General features: G+C 40.3%; 1 protein-coding gene across 1 annotated transcript in view; it reads right to left on the bottom strand.

The window, feature by feature from the left end:
* Positions 1-4,157, bottom strand: part of LONRF2 (LON peptidase N-terminal domain and ring finger 2) — a 43,080-nt gene extending 38,923 nt beyond the window's left edge. Inside the window, exon 1 of the mRNA XM_070943352.1 lies at positions 3,343-4,157. Coding sequence (XP_070799453.1) covers positions 3,343-4,117 — 775 coding nt within the window. The 5' untranslated portion in view covers positions 4,118-4,157. The remainder of the gene's footprint in view (positions 1-3,342) is intronic.
* Between the last annotated feature and the right edge of the window lie 13,373 nt (positions 4,158-17,530).

Below are 17,530 nucleotides of genomic sequence, written 5' to 3'. Positions count from 1 at the left end.
AAAAATCCAACCAACACATTATAATCCCAACTAAGAAAAGATGCTATGGATATATCCTAAGTAACAACAGCAACATATATCTTGGCAGCAGCAACCGGGTCAGAAAGGCCTGGTAGAAGGGGATCAGTGGCCAGCATGACATGATTGCAAGACAGGAGATTAACTGAAATATAAATTGCGCTGAAAGGCAATGACAAAGATAAATTCCTATCACCCAATTCTACAGTACTGTGGGATTGTAGACTGGGGTATCTGCAAAATATGGTTAAAAAAAATCAGATGGCAGTTACCCCAATACAATCAGTGACCAAACTGCAGCACTCTCCTGGCATAGGAAGCATATGTGTCTTCTTGAAGAATTTACAAAGTTTTCTGGGATGGCCATGTTTGGTATAAATTCCATAATCCTGTCTAGCCATTTCTGGTAATATATGTTTGGAATACTAGGATCAGAAAAACAAAGCAAAGAATGAGGACTGGCTTCACATCTGGCTGAGTACAGCTGCAACTTGGCTCTAACATTTTGGAAACAACTTTTTAACAACTTTATCTTTCTTGTATCACAAGCATCTAATCACTAAAAATTGTTCAAAATCCATATTTTTTGCAATAAGATATAAAACCACTGAAATCAAGTATCTTTCAGAATTATATTTTTGTTTACCTAACATTTCACTTTTAAAAGAGTTCATTGGTAATTGTATGCTTATCAGAGTTTTGCCAAAACAGTTTTTAAGTTTAAGAGTGACCTATTAGTCACAAAATCACCCTAACTTGAGTTTATGGTTTTCAAGATGAATATAAGAATCATTCATCAAAAAGGGGGACTCTCAGTGTGTATTTGGAAAAAAGGAAGGAGATAATTTCATAGGTTGTAGCATTTTAACTAAGGTTTCCCCCAAAACTTTATCCATATATTTCTTATCAAATTACAAAGCTGAAAAAAATCTGACATTGTTCTAAATGTTTTTCAACGTGACTGTGAAAAAGCTTTTATTAGCAATGTCAGAGGGAAAAAATAAAACAATTATACCATGTTGCCTATTAAATTTACAAAGATAATTTAGATGTTCATATTACAGAGATCTAAACTCTTCTAGGGGTGGACAATGCAAGTCATGAAACACCTTGTTTTCCAAATGCACATGTGTTCTACAATGGCACTGTTTGGAAGAACAAAACAGCAGACAGAAAAAATGAGCCTCTTTCCATATAAGACTCTTCCCTAGACTATTAAGTTAGCCAGGAAGAGCTCAGTTAGAAGAACATGTCAGGAAACTAATAGTGGTTTTCTCTGCTTGCACTTCAATGGTTAGACTGACATGTAAAATTTACAGTAGTGACTAGATGATTGTATAAGAAGCATACATAAAATCTCATAAGCAGCATTCAAGACCAAAACATTAAAAATGTTAGTATTTTGCAGTATAGACTATATTATACTTCTTCTCTTTCCTATTGTGTTGCAATGATGATGGTGCAAATTATTTGATTTTTGTCACCTGCAATTCGGTGCTTATTGTTTCAACTCTTATCTGAACTGAATTTGTAATTAAATATACTGGCCTGTTCCATATAATAAAAATGTTGACAAATACTATTGCAACCAAGTTGTAAGAAATGTTGAGGAAATTTGTAGATGTTTTGGTCTGAATTAAGAGGACTGGCAATGAAGTTATGTCTTAACAAATGGGGAAACACACTTAAAATCAGATATTTCCGACCTGCTGGTCCCCAGATATTATTGACTGTAATTCCCATGATCTTCACTAGCATGATCGTTCATCTAGGGATGAAAGTGGTTGTGTATGATGTATCTGGAGAATATCTGTTGACAGAATGCTGTTCTAGGAATTCTGCCCCAAAGGAAGGGGACTGAGCACCATCTGCAGCAAACTGCAATGGTAGTAAAATGATTAATACAGCACACTATAATGATATCATAAAGCATATGCCATTCTTACATCCTTGCACTCAATATCTAATGCATGTATGTAAGTTGTGGCACTTATGTGATGATGTCATTGTGCATGTTTCATAATTCCTCCCCTCCTTCCTCCCCCTGCCCCGACTTGTGGCATTCATTTCCAGCTATTTCTATGACTAGCGGAAACACAGATAATGAAAATCAGATTGGCTATTATTAGTTGGCAGGAAAAAGATGTTAGGTAAAAAGCTGTCCTGAGTAATATGAATACTGTTTCAGGTGTACTAAATCATTCCCAAGTTTCCAATATACTAACTTTTCCACAGTGCTGTTTCACTAAGATTCTCACAACAATCCTAAAATTATGTCTTATATAATAGACAAATATACAAATAGAATTTTTTCTTACTAACTCACATTTAATTCACACATCAGACCCAGAATATCTTGCTGCCACTTAAACCAAGAAATGTAACAACTCACACATTTCAGTTTAAATATCACACAAGTTCATGTCTGTTTTGGAGTAGTACATTCCTTACACTATATTTAACAAGGAACCATTATACAATTGCAATCGTCAGACTAAAGAGAGTTGTTTGCATAACTAGGAAAATCTTTGGCTGTTTCTACGATGTAGTATGTGGAAGAATGCAAATCAGTTTATGTTGGCTCCTATGATATTCAGCAAATGTAATTAAAAAGATCACATTTACCCCCCCCCTTTTCAAATTTTTAAAACCACTACCAATGTCATTGAATTGTGAAATGTGATGGAATGAATCAACTTCTCATGTTACATTTTCAGATCTGTGTCACAGTTCTAAGGAAGATTGCACTAGAAACATATTTATCTGATGCTTTCTCTTTCGTAATACAATTAATCATACAAGCCTGTGTTGCAGGAAAAGTGATCTAAACTAAGTTTGGCTTTTCTTTTAAGTTACAGCAGCCAACACTGAGAGAGGTGCACAGAACAGTCAACAGTGCACAGAGAGAGGCCTACAGAACAGTATAGAACAGTTCTAAGAAATGGTTATATCTGAAACACAACACCAAAATGCAGACCCTTGAAGCAGAGTAACAGAACAACTTTGTTTACACTCTGCAAGTCTGCTTTTTACCTACCCAAGGTATGGTTATTGCCCTAGGAAGATATACTACCTCACTCTGGGAGACTGATTACAGTACACAGAGTTTCCTCCCCCACTAACTTGTTTCCATACAAGTCGGCCTATTTTTCCACCACCCCCTCTTCCGTTCTTTGTGAGCCAAAAAAGTCGGCTTATGACTGTTACAGCACTGAGGTTTAAATGTCACGCTAGGCTTTTCTAAAATTGGCTTGATACCGGCGACCGAGGGAAATCAGCAAGGCGAGTAGGATGTAAATGGGGGCGAGGCGAACGGGCACTCACCGAGTTCAAGGGCCTGGTTGTACTTCTCCAAAGCGGCCGCCAGATCCTGTTTCTCCCGCAAGGCATCCCCTTCGGCGCACAGCCGGCGCGCTCTATTCTCGGCCGGGAACCATTTTTCCAGCAAGCTGCCCAGCACCACGTTGACGCGGGGGTCGGCGGGGGCTTGGCCGGCCGGGCTGGGGGCCGCGGAAGAGGCACAGGCGGAGACGGGACGCCGGACGGCGCAGCGGACACACTGCCCGCCGCCGCTCCGGGCGCAGCGCTTGCAGTGGGTGTGCCCGCAGTGCAAAGTCACCGGCTCGTGGAGGAGACGCAGGCACGAAGGGCAGCAGAGCGGCTCCGGAGGGCGGCAGCAAGCGGGGTCCCCCAGCGGGTCAGCCGCCTCCGAGGCGCCCCCGCCGCTCCCAGGGCCCTGCCAGGGAGGCAGCCGCAGCTCCTTGTCGCGGACGAGGAGGGCGAAACTCTCGGTCAGCTCGCGTAACTCCTCGGGACGCAAACGGGCCAATCTAGCGGCGACGCTGTACGAGTCCAACGCTTCGGCCATGCGCCCCGCGCGGGCCAGCGCGTCCCCTTGGCGGAGGCACAGGCCCCGCTCGGGCTGCAGCAGCTCAGCCAGCTGCGAGCTCAGGATTTCGGCCGCCAGCGCGAACTGCCCGCCTCGGAAAGCCTCCTCGGCCACTTGCAGCATCTCCGGGCAGGGACCTCCGCCCGACAGGGCCTGGGGATGGTGGGGATACTGTTGCGCCGGCTGCCCGGCGGCCGGCCCCAGCTCCATTGTCGCCGCCAAGAAGCCAAGTGGGTGTGGCGGCGGCGGCGGCGGCAGCAGCGGCAGCAGGGGGCTGCGGCTGCTATGGCTCCATGGTCGAAGTCAGGCTCCGCGAAAGCAGGCGGCGCGGGGAATCGTCCCAGCGTAGCCTTCCATCGCCTCCGCCCACGGCCCAGCCCGGCCTCGGACCCTCGCGCTAGAGGGCCGGGCCACTCAGAAGCGCCGCCAGCCCTGCTTCGGGCGGTCCCCGGCGGTGGAGACGGCAGCGGGGTCAGGGGGAGGAGAATCGGACGGCGCGCTCCTTCCCTGGAGCCACACGAGCAGGCAACCGCGACTATTTCTGGGCTCGGGCGCTTATGCAACTCCGAGCCGTTGTATAACTCATCCTCCCCGGCGGAGGGCAGCACCGCCCTACTGAGCCCGCCCAGTCTCCAGCCTGGTGAGCAGGGCGCACATGCCCTCCGCCAGCCGCAGCGCACGTGCGCGGCCGGAGAGAGGTCGGGCCGCCGTTCGGAGGCTTCCTGGAAGGGAAGCGCAGGTAACCGAATGGCTCCCTTCTGGCTGGGCTTCCTCTTCCTTTCCTCCGTAGGGAGGCTCCGTGTGATCTTTCGCCGAGTTGAGTAGGTGACATCTATTTAGAAAGAGCTCCACGGGGCGGTCTCAGTTACCCGGTGCTTTTAAGACTTCCTTTTCAACCATTGGGTGTAAATCTGGCGTATTTTGATAGACACGTTTTACGTAGCTTGCTTTTTTTTGGGGGGGGGGGGGGACGACAAAAAACAGAGGTATAAGGCTAACTTGTTCCGCCTTCCTTTGCAACGTCCGAGGGGAAGCGAAAGCAACTTTCACAGCAACGTTGTCAGGCACAGCGGAGTTCTTGCTATCCGTTTATCGGAGAGGGGCCCATTCAGTTTTCATAAAAAATGGAACCTAATGAAAGATGAGATCCTCGACGAATAATTCAACACGCTGAATTACTTCTAATCTAGTCTAGATTACTTTCTAGCAGGAAATAAACAAAAGATGGCAATTTATAAGAGTTTACACAATGTGTTAATGTGCCACAATGTGTTAACTGTGGCCTGGTTTGCTGAATCATAAATCATAGCATGCAAAATACACTGAGTTCACTGTATCTTGCACTAAAGTCAAGATAAATAGCTTACTCAAATTTATTAACCTATGCCTAATTTTTTTTTTGGCCTTTTCATAAGAATGGCTTACATTATATTCACAAAGAAAGACTACATGGGTATTCTATCATTCTTTTCTTATGCAAGAACCTATTCTCTCCCCTCAGTATCAAAACGATTATATTTGATTTATTATAAACATTAGTGTTGAATAGTAGCTTCCAAAATTAGACGTTTCCATTGATCAAGATACAAGGTTATCAATGTAAACCTCCCACTTTTTTCATGTATTTTCTTACAATTTTAATTGATTGATTAGGCTGGGATAATCAAACTTGATGCATTTGACAAGCATGGTTAATAACCTGGAATAATGAAAGTGGTAGTGTAAAATAGCCAGAGGACCTAGCATGCTTACCTCTATGCCGGACAGAAAACTTCATCAGCTTCAGGGAAATGTTTTTATGATTATGCATATCAATTCAAGTCCTTCCATAGTACTGACAGAATTTGAGCATTGTAAGCCTCTGCTTATAGTTTGCATGTATTTCTAACAATTGTCAGAAATTGTGATCCCATTGAGAAATACATTTTAACTAGGTTAGAATTCCTGGGAAACTGGAACAGGTATTTTTGACTCTCCATTTGCATGCTTTTTAAATGTTGTAATGTGAGGTTTTCCAATCTTGGAAACTTTTTAAGACACCTGAAGTTCAATTTAGAAAATTGCCCAGCCAGCATGGGAATTCTGGAAGTTAAAGCCCCCAAGTTTTAAAGTTGCCACAGTCTGGGAAACCCTGCTGTAATGGAACCACCAGAAAAGATTAAATAGTTAGGCTGAGAAATTGAAAAAAAAATCCTGATTAAAGACAAATTGCTTCTGTAATATTGGCAAAATTTCCTACATAGATGTAATAACAATTTAAGCCATCTTTGTTTTAAATACAGAGCACTTTCTTATCCAGAATGTGAATTTGCATTGAAAAGTGATCTTCAGATTTTTTTATAAATAGACAGTATATTTTATCATTTATCCACTCAAACGTTTTCACCGTCACATAAAGAATTTCATTGTGAAACTAATACAATTGAGCTTTAGATACATTTAGCAGTACAGTCCTCATGACGTGATGAAAAAATTCTCCAGACTTTCTAAGATAGACAAAAAATATATTCATGTGTTTCACATTAACAGTTAATCAATTGAAATATGCAGTCATTTCCAGCCATTTAATTACAACCTTGGACCATGAAGATACCTGGCAAAACATATCTGGGACCAGGATTTTTCATATATTATCAAATATATACAAAATCATCCTGTATGGCTTTAATTTTGTATAATTAGTTTAATAGACAACTGCCAAATTGGTTAGAAGTTACTGAAAATTCTGTTTTAATAAGAATTGTTTGTTGGGGACATCTAGTGGTGAATCCAAATAATAAATACTGTAGTTTTTAGACTAAAAGGTGGAAGCATAGATTTAATCTGGTAAACTGAGTTGGAACAAAAAGAGCATAAAATGGAATAATGAAGGTAAAGGTTCCCCTCGCGCATATGTGCTAGTCGTTTCCGACTCTAGGGGACGGTGCTCATCTCCATTTCAAAGCCGAAGAGCCAGCGATGTCCGAAGACGTCTCCGGGGTCATGTGACTAAATGCCAAAGACACATGGAACACTGTTACCTTCCCACCAAAGGTGGTCCCTATTTTTCTACTTGCATTTTTTGTGTGCTTTCAAACTGCTAGGTTGGCAGAAGCTGGGACAAGTAACAGGAGCTTGCTCCATTATGTGGCGCTAGGGATTTGAACCGCTGAAGTGCTGACCTTTCGATCGACAAGCTCAATGTCTTAGCCACATGAATACCAAATTACACAATGATACACCAGATTGATTTAATTATTATTATAAGTATATGTTTCCTTTTATTATAACATTATGAAACAGTCAAAAATGTAAATTTATTAGTTGATAATAAGGCTAAGGCTACTGTTTTCTTATGACCTTTAGATTTCTCTTCAGAAATAGAGTATGGTGCAAATAAGCCACCGCGTCCCTTTTGGAATAATGAAAGCTCTTCATATATTTTATTGCAGTAGCTATACTGCAACATCAAAATCTAGAATGGTATTAATTTTGTGTTATGGTATATATTAAAATGTAATGTTGCTTGGAGTATTTGACTTATCAAAAGCTAGGTAATAGATATTCTCGGCTAAAGTAAGCTTTGAACCAGGGACTTTGAACTGTAGTGCATGCATTTGACCATTCCAGTCCAGTGAAATTCCATTTTAGATATTCTTTCTTATATCTTCCATTCATGATTTTATTTTGAGGAGGGAAGGTTTATTTGTTTGATAATGCAATTTAATACAGCATCACAGACATCTACTCAAGACCTGCTTTTTGATATTTTAATTAAGTTGCTTTGTGGTTAATCCCACAAAGTGCATGCATTCATTCAATGTGAGGAGGCTGCAGAGGGCCATATGATGGACTAAATTTGATAATCATATGATTGACCATATAATGGACAATTTGACAACACTGATAAAGAGGCCTGTGAAGAGATAGATATTTATGCTGATTGGTGTTTCCCAAGGTCATGTATTACCTTTTGTGACATCCTGACAAGCAAAGTCAGTGGGGAAGCTAGATTCCTTAACAACTGGGTTACTAATTTATCAACTGCAGTGATTCTCTTAACTTTGGCAACAAAGGTCATAAAATGTCTCACTTAACAACATAAATTTTGGGCTCAATTGTGATCGTAAATCAAGGACAACCTATATTTTACTTCGTTGTGAGAATGGTTTCCGCTGCACCCAAGGTAACAGAATTGCACTGGTCATGATATACTGAGATTTTGTTTCTTAATGATTCTACCTTCTGTTATTGGAGTGGTTGTACATTCTCTTTATTGAAAAGGCAACTGAGAAAGTTCTAGGTGTGCAAAGAGTGCTGGTCTGGTTTCTTCAGCAACTTTTTATTTTTTCAAAACACCTCATCAAATAGTCTTCTGAACCCTATATAACCCCCACTGGCATTTAAAAAACCCCCAAAAGGTTCTACTTCTTTCAGTGGAAAACAACAAAGTAAGATATTTTGATAGAGGGTATTTCTCATAAGAAGAACAAGATGTATCCTCCTCACTAACCATTACTACGTGCGTATTTTATAATTTGAGATTTCCATTACATCAATACTTTTGAAGTAGTCCATTCATTCCCCTTATAACACATTTATCAAGTCTGATACGTATCCCTAAGCCAAAAAAAGAACAGTGAACACATGGCATTTTGAATTCAGGTCAGTAGACAGATAGTGGACTGTTGGAGTTGGGCAGGCAGTTTTGCTTCTTTGCTTGGAACTGAATTTCAATCACCCGTCATGTTTCTGCATCATGAATGCAAAACAGTGGCAACATGCATTGTTGATTTGCCTTTCCAAATGGCTTAGGCAACACCTGTCTTCCTGAAGCAGAATAGCTGTGTGGGCATCTAATTGGAGGAAGCTGCACTTATGACTACATTGCTTGTTTGTCTCTTAAGTGACTTGTTTATCTGCTCTGCAAAGATAAACACTTTGTAATTAGTCAGCAAATAATGCAGTCCCAGGACACTCCTACATGTAGCAAATCACTGTGAATCCAAAATATTCTTGGTTTTTAAATAAATGGAATGAAGTACTTTTCCATTTTTTGATTAAAATTTCAGGTTGCAACAGTAATTTTTTTATTTAATATATTTTGATTCAAAATATGAACCATGAAGTAATGACTCTTAATATTCAGCATAATTTGAAGACAAGTATCATAGCAGTATAAGTTTCATTTACCTCAAGAGAAGGCAAGGTTTTTTTTTTTAATCAACTAAGAGTTACTGGTATTTGAAATGGAGAGTTGGTGGTAAAAAAACCCACAAGGATCAAGGGTCAGTAAAGAGATATTCAATGTTCAGCCCACTATTTGTTAAATTTTGAGTTATTTTTAGCCTTAAGTGTATTCAAGACTTAACACACTTGTTATATTTAGTTTTCTGTACATAATTAATGAGCAATCATGCCATTATGGCTATTTGATGTACTTTTTGGATAACCAAGAAGTGTTATGCAACCAGGAGCTGCCCATCTCTGATATACCAGGTGATGATAGAGATGATAGCAGAGACCACTTTTAGTTGACCGTGACTAGAATATTTACTGCGCAGAAATTACTAAGAAACATATCTAGTTATGGGGAGCTATGAAGTAAATGCTTGTAAATTATAGCCAAACCTGTTTGCCTTCTGAAAGCATACATAGATCTGATATCAATGATTTTTATTGGAGAGGTCATCCTTAACAAGACCGGAGGGGCCACTGAGAAAGCAAATATTTCATTTCACTTGGAGCTTCTCTTCCCTCACAAAAATATGTGAAGGGTAGATTTGTAAAGAGAGCAGGAGTTCCTTAGATTCTGATGTAGCTGTCTTGTGAAAACAGAAAATATTTCAATATAAGCAGAGAATTAGCTTGGTTTTGTTGTTCATAGCTGCATACTAGAAATCGCTTCAAATAATTGAGATCTGTCCATTTATAATGAAATCTACCCTAATTGCCCTCTGGTTATCACTGTGGCCAAAACAACAGTATTGCCACTGTGTTGCATCCTTTTCTGAAAACAAAGAAGATACTTCCTGTAAATTACAATATAGTTAAGGATGTCTGGGCCAGCTACAGAATTGCTACAATTCTGAAGCTAACAATAATTGTAATGCATTAATGTTGTATGCCTTAAGGCTAGTCTACTTGTTGTTAAAATATAGGGTAGCTTGTCATAGGGCAAGGCTGGGCTGGTGTAACAAGATAGGCAAGTAGGTTGGGGAAATAGGGCAGAAGGCAGAATAACAAAACAAGAAGTTGTCGGGACTTTTGCTATTATGAAATCAATAATTCCATTTTGGGAAACCAAAGTCATGAAATAGATTGTACTAGATTCCACACTTTATTCCCTAAGGTAAAGATAGTACCCAAAGCCTACAATTCTATGTTTAGCTGTCTAGTCTGTATGTCATATCACTAGAAAGAGGTAATGAAAGAGGCAGCTTTGCAGAGTAAGAAAAACTCAATGACAAGCAGTCTTGGGAAATTGGATTCATTTAAATGTGACAGAAAAAGTCATGAAATCAAGTGTTAACATTTAAAATCGAGTGTTAAGTTTATTTAATAACCACAGCAACAAAAATTTTGATCCTGATTATGATCGTAAGTCGAGGATTATTTGTAATGAGGTCCAACAGTTCTTACCAAATGCGGAGTTCAGCATGGTACCGGTATTCCTGCTAGAATTTATCTTTGTTATGTTGCAATCAACTTTGCATACTTGGCTCCTGCGGTGTACTGTACGTAACTTGCTGATTCCACTTTTGATTACCCATGGCAGCAGGATTGGCATAATTAAATGACATAAGTGCCATCAAAGGCAATAGGGCCAGAACTCTGTAACTGGGATGATATTACTTGTGTTCCAGTTCCACCAATATCTGTCACAATTTAACTATCTATAAAAGGATTGACTTTTAAATATTCAGTTTACCTTGGGGTAGTCACTTCATTTTGCTTAGATCACTTTAACCTTCTGTGAGAACTAGCATAGCTTCCATTTGTGTTTACTCTGTAGAAGCATGACTCATATACTGAAGAATTTATTTTTTCTTAATGTGATGCTGTCATTTAGAATTTCTTTTCACTTCCTTAAAGCCAAAACGTGATCCCTGGCTCACACGCTGCTGTTCAGTTTGGAAGACTAATTTGGATTCGACTCATAGAGTGGAAAATAAGCAGCAATTTCACTTGTCGAAGGAATCCGTCAGATGCAGCAGTTAATTTTGGTGATTCGTCAACATATATAGCATCGGGCAATTGTCCAATGATGCATTCTAGCTGGCAGTGTGCTACAGGCAAAAACAGATTGATTTTTCCTATTCCTGCCAATTTGAAGAACACTTTTTCAGCTGCTAACTGCCTTATATCTCAATCTATGAGAAATAAACAGACAAAGGAGACTAACTAAAGTATTTTTGACTATACTCATCATTTTGCAATTCTTCAGAAATGTCAAAAATATTGTTTCTTCTTTGCCCACTAGAGTTAGATTTGATTAACATCCATATAATCTAGTGATTTTCAGTATACCAAATACTGTTTCAAAATGCTTTATTATAGTTAATTAAGAATTCAAACAAAAATATTTTGCATGATGAACTCTAGAATTTTTTTTTACTTGTAACACCATTCAGAGTCCCTCTGTATCTAAATCTGATAAGTAAACACTCTATTTTTGTAGCTTTCTAAAAATATATTAGTCCCAAACTTACCATTAGCAGGGATTAATTTTGCTACTCCCTTCAATTTGTTACAATTGATGTTTAAAGAAATATTAAATGGGTTTAAAACATATAGTTTCCTTGGGCCAGCAAGCTATGGATCTCCCTTCCTGAATTTTGCCTCGGTTGATCCTCTGTTCAGAAGAATCTCTTTACCTTTAGTGGAACATTTAAGGAAGATCATGTATATGTTATAGAGAAGGATCTCTGAGTACCTAGTTCGGTAATATTCAGTTCTAGCTGGTGGGATATCTCCTGTTTTTTTTACTTTGGGGATCTAAATTTTGTGCTATTACACATTATTCTCCTTCCTACTTTGGGCTCTTGAGATTGGTACTGTTATAATCCACATGCCATAAATTTGCAATTGGCATTTCTGAACATTCTAGGCAAAAAGTTGCATCAGGATTGGGTCTGGTATTATCAAGTGGTATTCTAATGAGTTCTACTTCTATCAAGGGATTGAAAAAATATTTATTTCATACAACAGTATGAAGTGGCATTATTAATACAAAAAGACGGTTAAGGGGAGAAAAACGATTGGAAAAGAGTCTTGAGATTGGAATCTGGTATAGGTTTCTGCTAAATGTTGTGTATTCAGGATAAACAGATATTCTGTGTTTTCTTTTGAAGAAAGAACAGATGAAACTAGTGGAATAATCCTAATTCTTTTAGGTTCAGCTTGTGCCTCCTTTAGGAAATATGTATCTAAATGTTGCTGCTCCCTCATATCTAGGAAAACAATACTTGGGCAAAATTGGAGATAATTGTTCTTTAATTTTGTGTTATGGTATATACTAAAATATACCATTTGCATATCTTCAGATTTCTCCCCCTCTTTTCTCATGTTTAGTGGACTTTCTATCAATAGCTTTCTCTTGTTTTCCATTTCTGCAGCAATCCTCTTATAGATAGTTCTACTTTTGACACTACTCAGTCTTTCTCACATTCAGAACTTACTCATCCTTGAATTGATCAGTGCTTTCCTGTTTCCTCATAACAGATCAATAAGCTTTTAGATTTATGCTAATTTTGTTAAATAAATGGATATGCTTAAAGTTCATATTTGGAACAGACCTTCAACAAACGTGATATTGTACAAAGTCATTATTCATTCTTGAGTTGCTAAATCAGGGGTGTCAAACTCGCGGTGTCACGGCAGCATCACGTAACATATCAGGACTTTTTCCCCCTTCGCTAAACCAGGCATGAGTGTGGCCAGCACATGATGCATCCAGCCTGCGGACCATGGTGACAGCCGTGCTCTAAATGATCAAGACTTTTAAAAAAATTCTTCCATTAATTCTCATCCAACCAGTCATATCATTTAACAGAATACCTCTGTTAAATGTTTTTCCTCTGAACTACGTTCATTCAGAATATGGACAGTGTTTCTCCAAATCCATCCCTAATCCTTCCATTATCACTATTCATTGGACTATTAACATGCAGAAGATAGATTCCTACTTTTGTATATGACAAGCAACTGAGATGACACATTGTTCTTTCTGACGTAAATGTTAGCCTTTTCACTTACAATTAATTTTACAATTTCATTTCCTAGCATTTACTCATTAAATCCACAAGATCAGATCACCTTCATGCAGCTATTTATTTGATGCTTTCCCTTTAGTAATACAATTCATCACACAAGCCTGTGTTTAAGGTCCCATAAATACTGTCTTCCCTTGCCCAACATGAGTTTGAGACTTTTGCACAATATTTGTGTCAGTATAAAGTCGTAAATTGAATTATCAGCTTTAGCCGTGTCTGTTCCACCTACAGTATTACCTGCCAACAGGAAAAAAATTGGTCAATCATTTTGAGCAGTATCCCATAAGCACAACTAACGTTCCATTTAACCTCAGCTAGCATGTTAGCACATGCTAATTAGAATCTCTAACGTAACACCAGTCAAACAACAAAATGTCAAATCCACCTGCAAAATGTATGTTTAAAAATGTGGCATCCTTAGATTGTTAAAATAACTTAGTAAGCAAATCCATAAAATCTAACAACAAAAAATTAGTTTTTATGAGCTGACATGCAGACTGTAGTCCTCGAGTTATGATCGTAATGAAGCCTGCCCATTATGGTTGCAAGTGGTGATGACCATTAAGCAAGATGGCTTCACTTAATGACCCCCCCACTCTCCTGTTTTCTCTGATGCAGCCATTAAATGAACGCATGAGTTTTTAAACAGAACATAGGTACTTCAGGAGTGCCTGCCGCAGGCATCCCGAGGCTTTACTTATCCCCTAAGGCATCCCATGCTCCACTTCTCGCTCCTTGGGGTCCCTGCAGTCCCTCTCAGCCAGTGAACTAGTGGAGATCAGGTTGGCTGGAGTTTAAACCATCCAGCGACCAAGAAGAGATGAGGCCATCTGCAGCTTGCAATCCTCCTGCTTGTTTCCTTCCCACCCAGAGACTTACAGGCCTTGGCCTGCTCCAGGGCCCAGCAGCATCCAACTTACATTTCTGTTTTTTGCAGCTTCTTAGAGAAGCGGCCTGCCCAATACAAAATCAGCTTTTTTACATCCTTATGGCACATCAGATATTATTCTCATGAACCTGTAGGGGACTCCCTTTTTGAAGAGGCCCCACAAACTTCACAAACTAATGGAGTCTCCTTAAAAAAATGAGCCACATCCAGAATTCTGAGAATAGCACTTATTTTAGAATAGCCTGAGTTGCAAACTCCAGCTGGCCTGATCTCCTCTTAGTCACTGGGAGGGAAGGAAGCCAGAAGCTTTCAAGATCCAGCTGATTCACATGAAGTACAGTCTGCCTGATCTTTGGATGAGAGGATGCGGGAACCCGGAGTGGGGGGCTGCAGTGTCCTTGAAGTCAGTTGTAAGGGCAGGTGACTGAGGTTGCTGCAGTGGCCATAACTTTGAAACTGGGTTGTAAGTAGCTTTTGGGGGAATGTGTCATAATTTGAAATGATTGCTAAATAATAAGCCAAGGGAACCTATATAGCATAATCCCATATAGTATTCATTCAGTTAGTTTTAATAAGACTCAAGAAAATCTGATCTGAAATTGTAATCTTAGTTATTCATCAAAGTTAGAAAGCAAGAAGTATCTTATCCAATTTACAAAAGCTTTGAAAGGTAGGTGATTTTCTTTCTTGGAACAGCCAACCATGTTTTTGATCATAACAAAGGCATGGAAAAGGAGAAACAGACTCAAAAGGACATAATGGGACCTATCCATAAAAACACATGAAGCGCACTTCACATTGTTGCATTATTGTGTGCAATTTAGACATTACCAAAACCACAAAATGCTTGAAGGGTTGAACACAGATTACATTATTATGCTAAATAGATCTCCTATCAAGTCTTACTGATCCCAATTGATCTACTCTAAGTATAATTAAAACTGATTCTATCCTACAGTTCACTAAAGTGTTGCAGCTCATCAGAAGAGTTTTTCTTGCTAATTTTTCTTTTGAGGATTTTTTGTGGTTTTGTTCACTAACAAGAAATTAATTGACCATTACTAGTAATAAAACTCAGGCAGCATCATTGGTTTAAAAAAGTAGAGAAAGCACTTGATAGCATTTTAGCCTTAAGCAAATCAGCTCTTTTAAGTGCCTGCTTTGGAAAGACAGCCTCTTCACCACAAGGCAAACTGCTACTGTGATGAGCATGGTTATAATTCTGGTTCTGGTGACAATAGGCAGAGTGCCTTAAGCAGTTACAACAGATGACAATTGGGTGAGATAATTAGACCAGCACATGTTATGGTAATTAAATTACCTAATATGGCATAAGACAGGATGAAAGCATTAAGGAAAAGGCACATCAAAAATAGATATATTCTGGTTTCATCAATACTTGGAATATTGTTCCATTGTGGACATTGATACAAAAAAATTACTCAGCATGTGAGGTTGATAATTGCCTTTATCCTTCACATTTGATTTTCCTTTGCTGATCAACTATGAATCTATAGGATGAGCAAGGTCTAGTCTTCTGAAATTTATTGAATTTAAGTTCCAGCACCTCAAAAACTTGGCATATAGTATGGGGGACTTGTTGGTGAGCTACATTTGAAGTGTCGTGTATTGCCCATTGGGATAGTAATATGTAGATTTTGAAGAAATTCACTTGCTATGAATCAAGGGGATTAGGTTGAATGAAGTCCAGGCACTTCCCACCTCATTGTCGGCCAATCTCTCTCAACATGACGAGGTGGAGATGTTGGTCCATTGCCTTCTGGTCCTTCCTCTTTTCCAGGCTGGTGACCTCTCGGGCGCGGCTTTGAGCTCCTCACTGGATAGGGGTTCTTGGGAACCTGCCGAGGCCGGTTGTTTCCGTTTTCCTGTCGAGAGTGCGGATCTCCAGCATATCTGGGACAAACGCCTTCATCTTTTTACAGGAATAAGGTGCTTCCCCTTACTTGCCTCACTATGTATATGGTTACCGTATATTTGACGGTTGGTAGTTGATACCTGATTAGCTCCCGTCGCACTGCCGATTGACAACAATCTTCCTCTTCGTTTTTTCCTCTTCACGTTGAACCTTCCCTCGTTATCTCGGTCAATCAGTAACCATTCTGGTGCCATGTGAATTGGGCAGACTGCTTTTCTTTGTCGCCATTTTGGTTGTGGCACGAGTTCGGCGGTACAGAATGTCAGTTCTTCCTGGGTACAGGCCTCGTTGGTCTCCTGCCAACATCGCTGTCGGTTCCCTTTGCCCTTGTTGGTCTGGGTGGTTTTGACTATAACGTTACTTAGGATATGACACCTGTTCCAACCCTAACTGGTCCAACTTATTAGATCATCTAGAAAAAAATTGCTCCTCTACACTGGGAACTAAAGAGAGTTGAAACGAGGTGCTGCTTTTCAGTAGTTGCAGTAATCTTCTAAAACAGTTTCCCTGTAGATATCAGATAGGTGCTATCCCAGAGTCCCTTCTTTTAAGATAGATAGAGCTGCTCCAGGGAACTTTTTAACCTGTTTGAAACCATACCTTTCTTTTTAAAAATTTTGCTTAATGTTCATTTTAAATTTAGTTTCTGTGTAAGCCATTGATGGATGAATTCATTGTAGCAGGATACAAATATAAAAATAAGATAGAACATAAATATGAAACTGGTCAAGTTGTTTAAGGCTGTTCTGAGTCTTAACAGCTGAACATTTAGGAACATATAAAATTAGTTAAATGTCATTGAATGAGGGGGGAGGGGAAAGAAGAGGCTCGGTGGAGTGAGGGTCTTCCGATCCCGATGATGGTTGGGAGGGGCAGGGGGTGTGAGAGAAGGTGATCTGGGGAGTGCCCCCGCTGCATCCAGCCGGTGGCGTGCTCCGGCCCCCTGGCCTTATCCTGCTTCCCCGGGGGTGTAGGAGTGGGGAGCCCTGGACTCTGGCTGGTGTATCTGAATACCAGGTCCGTGGTGAACAAGGCCCTCCTCGTCCGAGATTTAATTGACGAGGAGGACGCGGACCTGGCATGCAGTACGGAGACCTGGTTAGGGCTGGAGGGAGGCGTCCCTCTCATCGATTTATGTCCCCCAGGCTTCCGTGTGCTGCACCAGCTGCAACTCCAGGGTAGGGGCAGGGTGGTGGTTATTATTAGGGAAAGTCTCAGTCCTAGGGAGATCACTGTTCCTCAGATAAGCGGGTGTGAGTTCCTCCTTCTGAAATGGTACCCTGGAGTTCAGTCGGGTCTGTTGGTTATGTACCTATCTTCCAGCTGCGTAGCCTCAGCCCTGCCCGCACTGCTAGATGTCCTGGCGGAATTGGTGGTTGAACTCCCCAACCTTCTGGTTGTGGAAGATTTCAATTTACCATCGGCCGGAGAGAGATCTGAGTCAGTCCGGGAGTTCACGGCCTCCATGATGGCCATGGACCTAACTCAGGTTGTACAGGGCCCAACTCATAACGGAGGACACACACTCAATCTGGTTTTTCTCT

Source organism: Pituophis catenifer, unplaced genomic scaffold (assembly GCF_029215685.1).
Source record: "Pituophis catenifer annectens isolate HBS135680 unplaced genomic scaffold, rPitCat1.0.hap2 SCAF_4, whole genome shotgun sequence".
Taxonomy (NCBI): Eukaryota; Metazoa; Chordata; class Lepidosauria; order Squamata; family Colubridae; genus Pituophis; species Pituophis catenifer.
The sequence above is the reverse complement of the archived record's forward strand: the minus strand, read 5'-3'. Positions and strand labels throughout refer to the sequence as shown.